The sequence below is a fragment of the Balaenoptera physalus genome, assembly GCF_965194825.1.
Source record: "Balaenoptera physalus genome assembly, chromosome: 17".
In the NCBI taxonomy this organism is placed as follows: domain Eukaryota; kingdom Metazoa; phylum Chordata; class Mammalia; order Artiodactyla; family Balaenopteridae; genus Balaenoptera; species Balaenoptera physalus.
Genome location: NC_138895.1, coordinates 83,219,963 through 83,232,380, shown reverse-complemented (window position 1 = coordinate 83,232,380; position 12,418 = coordinate 83,219,963). Strand labels below are relative to the sequence as shown.

Sequence of the window (12,418 nt, the reverse complement as noted above, 5' to 3'; positions counted from 1 at the left end):
AGCGCCCCTGCGGGCAGAACCTGGCCACACCTCCCTGCCGTGGGGACCAGGGGGTTCATGCCTCCCTGTCGTGGGGACTGAAGGGTCCGCGCGTTGCCCCTCCTGCCGCTGTGCAGGCAGCGAGAGGCGGGCCCTCCCCGTGGGGAGGGGCTTGGAGCCAGGGGCCCCGCCCTCATCCTCTTCCCGGCTAAGCCAGCGCGCAGCGCCCCCTGGTGTCCGTCCAGCCCCTGCCCAGGATGCGCAAAGCCCGCGAGACCTGGCGCCGGGGCGGAGGTGCGGGGCCGTCACGCCTCACCTGGCGCAGGTGCAATCACCCGCCAGGGGAGGCCGCTCCAGGCCGCTGGCTGGAGGACGCACACACACGGGCGGTAGATAACGGAACAGCAGTGCCCCAGACCCCGTCCAACCCGCACGCCTCCACATCTGTCCCACATGTGCTAAAGCAGAAACAAGCTTTTTTTTTTTTTTTTTTTTTTACAAAAATTGGACCACACTATGTAGAGTTTGCAATGTACGTTTTTTTGTTTCGCAAAATAGTTGATCATCTTTCCTTATTAGCACATATTGGTCTACTACATTGTTTTAACAGTATGAACAGAGGTTTTTGTTTGGGGTGTTTCGTTTTTATCGGAAAATCAGAAAAAAAGTTGTATTTATGTGTATTTACCTTATTTATTTTCTGTCTATCTAACCTGTCTGTCTATACCTCATCTATCATTCTAAAAACTCACTAATTTGTGTTTCTGGGAAGTATGCTTTAGGATTTTCCTGGGAGTGGGAGAAGAAAAATTTATTAGTGAAGAGAGTTGAATTCTTAGAAATCTCACATTTGGCTTCAAACTCAGTCTAGAGGACACATTGGCTTTAATTATAAAGCTTTTATATGCTTCCCATTTGCACAGTTCTTTTACATCATTCTGTTACGTGCTTGATTCTGCCAACAAAATGGAGAGACTTACAATGTTTAGATCAGGAAACTGAGCTCTGAGATACCAGAAGGTGGACACACAGTGTCTTTTCCAGGCCCTTAGAAATGATAGAAAACACACATACGCACTCTCCAAGACAAGAGTAGGTCCTGGAAGGGTGGAGACCAGCAGGATCCTAAAGAAGGAGACCCAGCCTGAAGGACCACAGAGGACTTTTGCCAAGTGCGGTGGCGGCAACTAGCAAGCATACCCACCACGCGCCCTCCTGGCGGTAGGTGACAGATCCAGAGTGACACCGTTCCCGGCACAGCTGCTGCAATGCACATAGGAGACTTTGGACTCGGCTGGGTCTGCATGGCACAAAGTGAGTAGACCTTTGGCGTCATCTCGTTAATCTGAGCACTGTGCATCAGGAAAGTGTATAATTCAGGATTAAGCATGATTTGCCTCCTTTTTCTCTTTTTTTTTTTAAATTTTTATTTTTATTTATTTATGGCTGTGTTGGGTCTTTGTTTCTGTGTGAGGGCTTTCTCTAGTTGCAGCAAGCGGGGGCCACTCTTCATCGCAGTGCACGGGCCTCTCACTGTCGCGGCCTCTCTTGTTGCGGAGCACGGGCTCCAGACGCGCAGGCTCAGTAGTTGTGGCTCACGGGCACAGTTGCTCCGCGGCATGTGGGATCCTCCCAGACCAGGGCTCGAACCCGTGTCCCCTGCATTGGCAGGCAGATTCTCAACCACTGCGCCACCAGGGAAGCCCAAAACTGACTAATTTTAAGTGTGCCATATGATAAGTTCTGATAAATGTGTAGAGTGTAACCAGCACCGCAAGCATGATATAGTGCTTCAAAAATTCGAACACACGTCGGGTTAAGAGGCAACCCTGCAATTCCACTCCTAGGGATATACCCAGGCAAAAGAAGACACATGTTCACATAAAAACTTCTGTACACATGTTCACGGCAGCACATTTTGTCCCCCCAAGAAGTTCCCTTGTGCCCTTCTGTAGGCGTTCCCTTCTCCCACCTCCTATACATGACAATCACTTGTTTGCTTTTGGTCACTATAGTTTTTGCCTTTTCTTGAGTCTCATATAAATGGAATATAATAGTATGCAGTGTTTTGTGATTGGTTTCCTTTATTTAGCATAATTTTTTTTTAATTTGTTTATTTATTTTTGGCTGTGTTGGGTCTTCGTTGCTGTGCGTGGGCTTTCTCTAGTTGCGGCGAGCAGGGGCTACTCTTCGTTGCAGTGCAGGGGCTTCTTATCGTGGTGGCTTTTCTTCTTGTGGAGCACGGGCTCTAGGCACGCGGGCTTCAGTAGTTGTGGCACTCGGGCTCAGTAGTTGTGGCGCACAGGCTTAGTTGTTCCGCGGCATGTGAGGTCTTCCCGGACCAGGGCTCGGACCTGTGTCCCCTGCATTGGCAGGCAGATTCTTAACCACTGCGCCACCAGGGAAGTCCCTAGCATAAATATTTGAGATGCATCCATATTATTGCAGGCACCATGAGCTTGTTCCCTCTTATTGCTGAGTAGTATTCCATGAAATGAATGTTCTGCAATTTGTTTATCCATTCAACAGTTGATGGACGTTTGGATTGTTTCTAGTTTTTGGTTATTATGAATAAAACTGCTGGGAACATGTGAGTAGGAGACTTGTGTGTATAGTAATGAAATGTACATTTTCATTTCTCTTCGATAAATACCTGAGAGGGATTGGTGAGTCAAACGACCAGCTGGTGAGTATGTATATTTTTAACTTTATAAAAACTGCCAAACTCTTTTCTGATGGGTTTGAGAACGGGCTCTACCATTTTGCGTTCCCACAGTCACACGAACGAGGGCTCTGCTCTCTTCACATCCTTGTCAGCATCCTAGTCAGCGTAGTTTAAAAACTTTTAGCCATTCTATGGGTGGTGTAATGGTGTCCCATTGTGGTTTTAATCTGCATTTCCTTAGATGTTAAGCATCTTTTCCTGTGTTTGCAATTTGTATATCTTTAGTGAAATGTCTAACCTTGTTTTTTTGTCCTGTTTTTTAGTTGGTTTGTTTTCCTTGTTGAGTTTTACGGATACAAGTCTTTTATCAGATATATATTTTGTAAATATTTTCTCCCAATCTGTGAGAGAAGGCAGTCTGCCTTGTTCCTGATTGCACAGTGAAAACATTCAGTCTTCACCAGTAAGTACAGTGTTTGCTGTGGGGGTTTTGGTAGCCGCTCTTTACCCAGTTGAAGAAGTTTCTTTCTATTCCTAGTTTGCTGAGAGTTCTTAACATGAATGGATGTTGAACTATGTCAAATACTCTTTCTGAATCTGTTGAGATGAACTTGTGTTTTCTCTTTTTGCATTTGTTAAGATGGTGAATTACATCAGTTGGTCTTGAATATTAAACCAACTTTGCATTCCTGCGATGAATTCCACTTGATCATAAGGTAATGTCCTCTTTATGTATTGCTAGATTTGGTTTTCTAAACTGTTTGTAAAGATTTTAATGTTTATGAGGGAAATTAGTCCGTATTTTTTTTCTTTGTAATGTCTTGTCTGGTTTTGGTAGCCAGGTAATGTTAGTCTCATAAATGAGATAGTAAGCATTCAACTCCTCTTCTGTTTTTATGAAAAAAATTATCGTAGAATTTATATTATTTATTCCTTATATATTTGGAAGAATTCATTGGTGAATTTTTTTTTTTTTTTTTTTTTTTTTTTTTTTTTGGGCTGTGTTGGGTCTTCGTTTCTGTGCGAGGGCTTTCTCTAGTTGCGGCAAGCGGGGGCCACTCTTCATCGCGGTGCGCAGGCCTCTCATTATCGCGGCCTCTCTTGTTGCGGAGCACAGGCTCCAGACGCGCAGTCTCAGTAATTGTGGCTCACGGGCCCAGTTGCTCCGTGGCATGTGGGATCTTCCCAGACCAGGGCTCAAACCCGTGTCCCCTGCATTGGCAGGCAGATTCTCAACCACTGCGCCACCAGGGAAGCCCCTTGTTTGTTTTTTAAGTGAGGTGAATTTACATACAGTGACACGCACAGGTGCAAGTGTGCAATTCCATGAGCGTTTTGACAAATACCCACACCTGAGTAACTAACACTCGATCTGCATGGAATAGTTCCTTCATTCCAGAGAATTCTCTCTTGATGCCTTCCAGCTCAATCCCCCACACACCCCATACCACAGGCAACCACTGATTATGAATTCAATCACCATGGACTGCTTTTGTCTGTTTGGAACTTCTATAAATGGAAACAGTTCATAGCCTTTGTGTCTGTCTACTTTTTTTTTTTTGTGTGTGTGTGTCTACTTTTGCTCAACATGCTTTTGAGAGTCATACACATTGCTGTTAGTTCCTTTTTACTGCTGTATAGAATTCCATTGTGAGGATGTATCACAGCCATTTTCCAGTTGATGGGTGTTTCCAGTTTAGGGCTGTTACAAATAAAGATGCTATGGACATTCTCATAAGAGTCTCTCTGTAGACATATGTTTTCATTTCTCTTGGGTTAAAAAAACTAAGTGTGGTATTGTGGAGTTGTAGGGTAGGTATGTGTCTAAAAGAAACTGACAAATAGCTCTCCCAAAGTGGTTATGCTATTTTTATCCAGCAGTGTATGAGAGTTCCATTTGCTCAATAGCCTCATCTTTATTTGCTATCGTGAATCTTTAATTTTAGCCATTCTAACGAGCACCAAGTGGTATTTCATTGTGGTTTAATATGTATTCCCCTGACGACTAATGACTTTAAGCATCTTTTCAAACTGGCCAACCATATAGCTTCATTAGTGAAGTATCTTCTGCCTATTTTTTAATTGAGTGTTTGTCTTACTGATTTGTAGGAGCTCTTTATATATTTTGGATATAAGTCTTTGTCGGATGTAGCACTGTCAATATTTTCTCCCAATCTGTGGTTGCTCTTTTCACCACATTAATGGTGTATTTTGATGAATCCAATATATTAATTTTTTCTTTTGTATTTAGCACTTTTTGTATCATTTCTAAGAAATCTTTGCCTATACCAAGGTTCCAGAGATATTCTCCTATGCTTGCTTCTAGAGCTTTATAGCTTTACATTTAGGTGAACCACCTTGAATTAAATTTTGTGTAGTGAGATAAGGGTTGTACAGTGAGATGAGGGTTGAGTTTCTCTTTTCCATACATTTATCCACTAATTGCAGCACTGTTTTTTTTAAAAGACTTTCCTTAGTGAATTGTCTTGAAATTTTTGTTGACTATCACCTGACTGTACACTTATGTGTCTAGGCCCTACATTTTGTTCCATCGATGTGTTTATCCTGAGTCTTAATTACTGTATCTTTTAGTAAAGCTTTAAATCACATAGTGTGAGTCCTCTGGCTTTGATCTTCTTTTTAAGGGTTATCGTGACTATTCTACTTTGCATTTCCAAATATATCCATATGTCTGTATCGATATTGTACAAGATATTAGTTCTCTCCAAGTTGACCCAGTAGATTCCATTTAATCCCAATCCAAGTCCCAACACAACTTTAATAAATATATATTGACAACTATATCTATTTTAAAGTTGTGTTGGGACTTGGATTGGGATTAAATGGAATCTGTCGGGTCGACTTGGAGAGAACTAACATCTTTACAATATTTACCCTTCCAGTCCATTAACATGGTATATCTTTTCATGTATTTAGGTCTTTTAAAATTTCTCTCAGCAATGTTTTTGAATTTTCAGTGCACAGGTCTGACACATCTTAAATTTACTCCTATTTGATGTGTTCTTAATGCTATTGTAAGTAGTATTTTTACATTTTCCAATTGTTTGCTGTTAGAATTTGTTTTCTATCGATCTTGAGCTGTGACCTTGCTAAATTTGCTTACTTTCCTAATTGAAAAAAATAGATTCTTTTCAGGATTTATGTAAACAATCATAATTGCCTGTGAATAAATGTACTTTTCCCCTTCTTTTATTTTTCTTGCCTTACTGCCATGACTGGAACCTCCAGGACCATGCTGAGTAGGAGGGATGAAAGTGAACATCCTTGCCTTGTTTCCAATCTTAGAGGGAAAGCAATTAGACTTTCACTATTAAGGATGTTTTTTGCTGTAGGTTTCTTGTAGATGCCCTTTATCAGTTTGAGGAAGTTCCCTTCTATTCTTAGTTTGCCAAGGTATTTTATCATGAATGTTTTATTTTGTCAAATTTTTTCCTGCATCTATTGAGATGATCATTATGGCTTTTGTCCTTTATTTTGCTAATATGTTGAATTATATAGATTAGTTTTCAAATGTTAAATTAACCTTGTATTCCTGGAACAAACACCACTTGGTCATGCTATATTATCCTTTTAAAATATTACTGGATTCAATTTGCTAATATTTTGTTCAGGAATTTTGTATCTATGTTCATGAGGAGAACTGATGTGTACTTTTATTTTCTTGTAAGATCACTGTCAGATTTTAGAACAGGGTCATGCTGGTCTCCTGAAGTGAGTTGGAAAGTGTCCTCCCCTCCTCTATTCTTCTGAAAGTTTCTATGGAATTTTAGTATTCCATCCTTAAGAGTTTGTTAGAATTCACTAATGAAATCAACTGGGCCTAGGATTTTCTTTGTGAGAAGGTTTTTGACTAAAGTCAACTTCTTAATAGATATAGGAATACTCAGATTTTCAACTACTTCTTGCATTGGTTTCATAAAGTTGTTTTTTTTTTGTTTTTTGTTTTTTGTTTTTGTTTTTGTTTTTTTGCATAAAGTTGTTTTTTAAGAAATGTATACATTTCATCTAAGCTGTCAAGTATATTGCCATAAAGTTTTTCATGATATCCTTTTGATGGCTATAAGATATCATCTTCTGTCTCATTCGTGATATTGGTAACTTGTGTTTGCTTTTTTTTTTTTTCTTGATCAGTCTTGCTAGAGTGTACCTATTATTTTTAAGAACCAATTTTTGGCTTTGTTGATTCTGTTTTCCATTTCATTGATATTTGGTCTTATCTTTATTATTTCCTCCTTTCCTTGTTTTGGATTAAATGTTTTTATTTTCTATATTCTTATAATGGAAATTCAGATTGTTGACTTTAAACCTTCTAGTAGAGACATTTTAAAGCTATAATTTTTCTTCTGAGCACTGCTTTAGCTGCATCCCATAAATTTTGAGATATTGTGTTTTCACTGTCATTCAGCTGAAAATATTTTATAATTTCCCTTGTGATTTTTTTTTTCTTAGACCCATGGGTTATTTGCAAGTATGTTGTTTAACTTCCAAGATAATTTTAATATGGAGATTTTTGTATAATTGTTGCTGTTGATTTTTTTAACAATTAATTAGAGATTTTTAAAATATATAATTTATTTATTTATTTAGGCTGCGCCAGGTCTTAGTTGCAGCATGCAGGATCTTTACTTGCAGCATGCACACTCCTTAGATGCGGCATGCAGACTTCTTAGATGCGGCATGTGAACTCTTAGTTGCAGCACGCATGCGGGATCTAGTTCCCCGACCAGGGATTGAACCCGGGCCCCCTGCTTTGGGAGCGCAGTCTTACCCACTGGACCACCAGGGAAGTCCCTGAGTTCTAATTTAATTTTGGCATGGTCTGAGAACATTTTCTGTGACTTAAATCTTTTCCAACTTGTGGTCCAGCATACGGTCTAGCTTGATGAACACCCCACGTGCACTTGAAAAGAATGGATATTCTGCTGTTGTTGGGCGTAGTGTTCTGTAATGTCAGGTCACATTGGTTGATAGTGTCGAATCTTTTATAGCCTCGATAATTTTTTGTTTGCTTGTTCTATCAGTTCCTGAGAGCAGTGTGTTAAAATCTCCAACGAGAGTGGATTTGTCTGTTTTCTCCTCCAGTTGTACCATGTTTGCATCACATGTCTTGAATCTCTATTACTAAATGCGTATACACATAGGATCATTATGTCATCTTGATGTGCTGACCTTCTCATCCTCGTGCACATCCCTGTTTGTTTCTTGTAAATATACCTTCAGTTGAAGTCTGTCTCGCCTGATATTAACAGCTCTACCAGCCTTATGCTTATCATTTGCAGGGTATACGTTTTTCATCCTTTTGCTCTTATTCCATTAGCATTTTTATATTTAAAGTGCAGCTCTTGCAGATGACATGTAGTTGGCCTCTCCCCTGTGTGTGTTAGTCTCTTCTCTTATTCTAAGGATGCTTGTCTTTGGGTTCAGGACCATCTCATCATGAGATCTTAGTTATATCTGCAAAGATCCTTTTGCCAAATAAGGTCACAATCAAAGGTTCCAGGGACTAGGACATGGACATATCTTTCTTCTTCTTTTTTTTTTTTTATTTTATAAATTTATTTATTTTGGCTGCGTTGGGTCTTCGTTGCTGCACACAGGCTTTTCTCTAGTTGAGGTGAGCGGCGGGGGGGGCTGCTCTTTGTTGTGGTGCGCGGGCTTCTCATTGCAGTGGCTTCTCTTGTGGAGCACGGGCTCTAGGCGTGCGGGCTTCAGTCATTGTGGCACGCGGGCTCAGTAGTTGTGGCTCGAGGGCTCTAGAGCGCAGGCTCAGTAGTTGTGGCTCGAGAGCTCTAGAGCGCAGGCTTGGTAGTTGTGGTGCACGGACTTAGTTGCTCCGCGGCATGTGGGACCTTCCCGGACCAGGGCTCGAACCCATGTCCCCTGCACTGGCAGGCGGATTCTTAACCACTGTGCCACCAGGGAAGTCCCTGCAAGAAATATGATACAAACATTTGCAGGCAGCAGCAACAGCAGGGCAACTCTGCCTGGTTTTCCAACTGTGCCCTCCCTAGTCACGTGGATAAAACACCTCTTCATCTTCCTAAGGAATCCCCTAGAAATGGACCAAAGTCATGCACTTGTAATTCAGATGTTACAATCACATCCAATACCAGTGTTGTCTTTGAGAACAACCAGTGCATTCGCATCTTCTGAGAACAAATCATAAAAATATTCCCTGTGACCAGGGAGTGGGTTGAGCTTTGATTGGCGTCGTGGAGCCGTGCCAGCTCCCAAACCAAGCCTTCTTGTCTGAAATACGGCTGGAGAGCTGAAGTTATATTAAAGTAAACGAGCTTCTAGTTCAAGATAAAAACTTTTTTTTTGGTACCAATTTAATTCTGGTTTCTAAAGCTGAGGTAGGGAAGGCATCATTGTCTGTTTAGTGAATTCTGGCTCATTTTGGGCCTTCCCACGACAAATCATTCATCGTGGAATCTCTCCAAAGCACAGAGGAAACACCGAAGGCATAAAAGTGCCCTTTTCATTTCCACAGACTCCACTGGCAAGATTCTTTTTACATAAATACAGAGCCATACACTTGCACCAGCCAATTTATTCCCCTTTTAACTCCATTGTTCACCTCTTTTTCCTCTTTTACATAAAGGATCATTTCCTAAAAGCCTCTGACTTTTCTGTACTCATTTCACTTGCAATCACTGTCGAATAAGATCTTGGAAATTATCACCAAGAATAAAGGAAATGAAAAGTCTGCAATAAAGTAACTTGACAGGTGCTTAGAATGAATAAGAACAAATCCAAAATGATCCTGTATTAATTTTTTTCAGTGTTAATATTTTTCTTATTGAAGTATAGTTGATTTACAATGTTGTGTTAGTTACTGCTGTATAGCAGCAAAGTGATTCAGTTATACATACATACACACTTTTTAAAAATAATTCTTTTCCATATGGTTTATCATAGGATACTGAATACAGTTCCCTGTGCTATACCGTAGGACCTTGTTGTACATCCATTCTATATGTAATAGTTTGTATCTGCTAATCCCAAACTCCCCCTCCATCCCTCCCTCAACCCTCTGCCCCCTGGCAGCCACAAGTCTGTTCTCTGTGTCTGTGAGTCTGTTTCTGTTTCGTAGATTCATTTGTGTCATATTTTAGATTCCACATATAAGTGATATCATATGGTATTTGTCTTTCTCTTTCTTACTTCACTTAGTATAATAATCTCTAGTTGCATCCATGTGGCTGCAAATGGCATTATTTCATTCTTTCATGGCTGAGTGATATTCCATTGTGTGTGTATGTATATATATATATATATATATATATATATATATATATACACACCACATCTTTTTTATTCATTCATCTGTCGATGGACATTTAGGTTGTTTCCATGTCTTGGCTATTGTGAATAGTGCTGCTGTGAACATTGGAGTGCATGTATCTTTTTGAGTTAGAGTTTTGTCTGGATATATGCCCAGGAGTGGGATTGCTGGGTCATACGGTGCTTCTATTTTTAGTTTTGTAAGGACCCTCCATACTGTTCTCCATAGTGGCTGCATCAATTGACATTCCCACCAACAGTGTGTGCGTGTGTGGGGGTGGGGGGGGCTCCCTTTTCTCCACACCCTCTCCAGCATTTGTTATCTGTTGACTTTTGAATGTTGGCCATTCTGACCGGTGTGAGGTGGTACCTCATTGTTATTTGGATTTGCATTTCTCTAATAATTAGTGATGTTGAGCAGTCCTGTATTATTTTAAAGCGCCGCCACCAGTTAATGTTGGATAAAGTAAGGAAACTGGACAGCAGTGTTTTAGTAAAAAAGAGAATTTATTACCAACGAGGTGAAAATACCTGGTTACATGTGGGTTGGAATGCAATAATTTATGTGGATTTCTGACAGGCTTTTTACTCTAACTTTTCATGTGTTTACAGAAGCAGAATTCCACCTTCTGCCATTTGCTGCTGGCCTAGTCTTCCTTCTAGAAGTCAGTCAGGGGAACACACCCGCCCCCCCGAGAAGGACAGACTCGGGGTGGGGGGGCGGATTAGGCCGCCTGGCTGCTCTCCGCAGCACAGTCTCAGAACGTTCCAAAATGCCAGTCAGTGATCAGACCCTCCAGAATGCTTAGGTTCTGCAGAGCCAGCCGGAGGCCCGGCCAAAGCTCTCACCTGGGAGGCACTGCAGATGCCTCTGAAGCCTGGCTGTGTGCCGGGGGCCTGACAGAGACCCTCACAGACCTCTCAGGGTGAGCGAGGTCCGGCGTGATGTCTGTCCAGGTCCCCAGAGCCCAGGGGGAGGGTCCGGCAGCCAGCCCCCTGTGGCAGAGCGCATCATGGGCCCATAAGGGACAGGCCTCGGGCCTTCACGCAGTGCAGCCGTGCCAAAACCTCCCTCGCCGACAATTAGGGGACGAGAGCTCAATGGTAATGGTAGAAATGTACAAAAGGTCCCTTTTGCAAATATTTATAGCTAGTAAGATAAGAGCATAGCTAGTAGTATCCTCAGTTAAATAATAAGGCACCATCTACATATACATACACGCTGTGCACCTAGGATGCAGATGCAGCGGAAACGGACACGAGTATCTGGTAAGGGTTTGTCTGTGCTATTTTAGATGGAATGCCGACCTTTGGTCAAAAAAAGTCTCTAGGTTTTTTCATTATAAAAAACGTTGCATTAGTTAAAAGGAAAAAACCCAGCGCTTGCGGCAGCTGGCCCAGCCCTGTCCAGACAGCCTCAACCCAGTGTTGTCCCCCTCCCTGGGCAGGCGCGGGTCACCTGCTCTGTTGGGGGACAGCAAGGGCAGACGCAAACCTGTTCAACCACAACGTGGTCATTTAAAATACACCCCTTCTCGTGAGCTTTGCTGGGAACAAGAGGTCAGTGTCTGGCTGTCGGGCTCCTGTAAGCAAGTCTGGTGCTTAGTATTTGGTGAGTGAGTGAAGTGGAGGAAAAGCAAGACCCGAGGTCTGCAGGTCACGGGTGCTCCGGCTAAACTGCTCCCGGATGGCCTGGTGCTGGCCCAGGTCGTGGTTCTGGAGCCGTCTAGACAGCACAGGGTGACTTCTCAGCAGAGTCTGCCTGACAGGCACCCCAGCCTGAAACGGTCCAGTTTAATCAGCTAAGTCCAGGAGAGAAAGTGCGACACTATCGGTCTCGTAACTGAGGCCAGAGAGCCAAACAGGCCCCCGCAGCGGGGCCCCCCCGGTGCCCCCCGCCCCAGGCTCAGGCCCGCCTTCTCTGGGGAAGCGCCAGGAGCCGGCAGGAGGCGCATCCCTCGCTCACAGGGGACGTGCGCCCCTGGTTACTCGACCTTCCAGATGGCAATCTTCCCCTCCTCGCGGCCGGACCCGCTCAGCACGTATCTGTCCTCCGCAGAGCACAGGGTCTTCACCGTGTCCGTATGGGCCACCAGCTCCTTCTCCACCGTCTTCCTCTCAGCATCGATCACGTAGATTTTCCCCTTGGATCTCCCCTGCGACAGCCCTGTGCCGCCCACCCAGATCTGCTGAGGAGAAACGGGCACCGCACAAGCAGCCCACTCAGAGGAGTACGGTGCTCCCTCGGGCACCCCCAGACCCACGTCCTTCCCGGCCAGGCCTTGGTCAGCAGCCCCGGGGCCGCCTTACCTGCTTCTTCACCCTGATCATGCAGTTGATCTTGGAGCAGTCCTGCAGGTGGATCCTCTGCGGGGGCTGGACGAGGTCCTGCAGGCTCCAGATGTAGATGTCGTCGTACCCGGCACAGGCCGCCCAGAGCTGCTCCTGCTAAAGTGGAACGGGTCA

At 43.2% G+C, this 12,418-nt stretch overlaps 2 protein-coding genes across 5 annotated transcripts in view; one reads left to right on the top strand and one right to left on the bottom strand.

The window, feature by feature from the left end:
• SLC45A4 (solute carrier family 45 member 4) overlaps nucleotides 1-12,418 on the top strand; it is a 106,573-nt gene that overhangs the window by 79,400 nt on the left and 14,755 nt on the right. The window lies entirely within an intron of this gene.
• The window catches only part of DENND3 (DENN domain containing 3), a 64,039-nt gene continuing 59,817 nt past the window's right edge, over nucleotides 8,197-12,418 (bottom strand). For 2 of the 4 annotated variants that reach the window (XM_082433768.1, XM_082433771.1), the window contains exons 22-23: nucleotides 12,263-12,400; nucleotides 8,197-12,141 (exon numbers count right to left, since the gene is read on the bottom strand). In XM_082433768.1, the coding sequence (XP_082289894.1) occupies nucleotides 11,938-12,141; nucleotides 12,263-12,400 (342 nt within the window). In that variant the 3' untranslated portion in view covers nucleotides 8,197-11,937. The remainder of the gene's footprint in view (nucleotides 12,142-12,262; nucleotides 12,401-12,418) is intronic. The other 2 variants (XM_082433769.1, XM_082433770.1) reach the window with 2 other exon arrangements.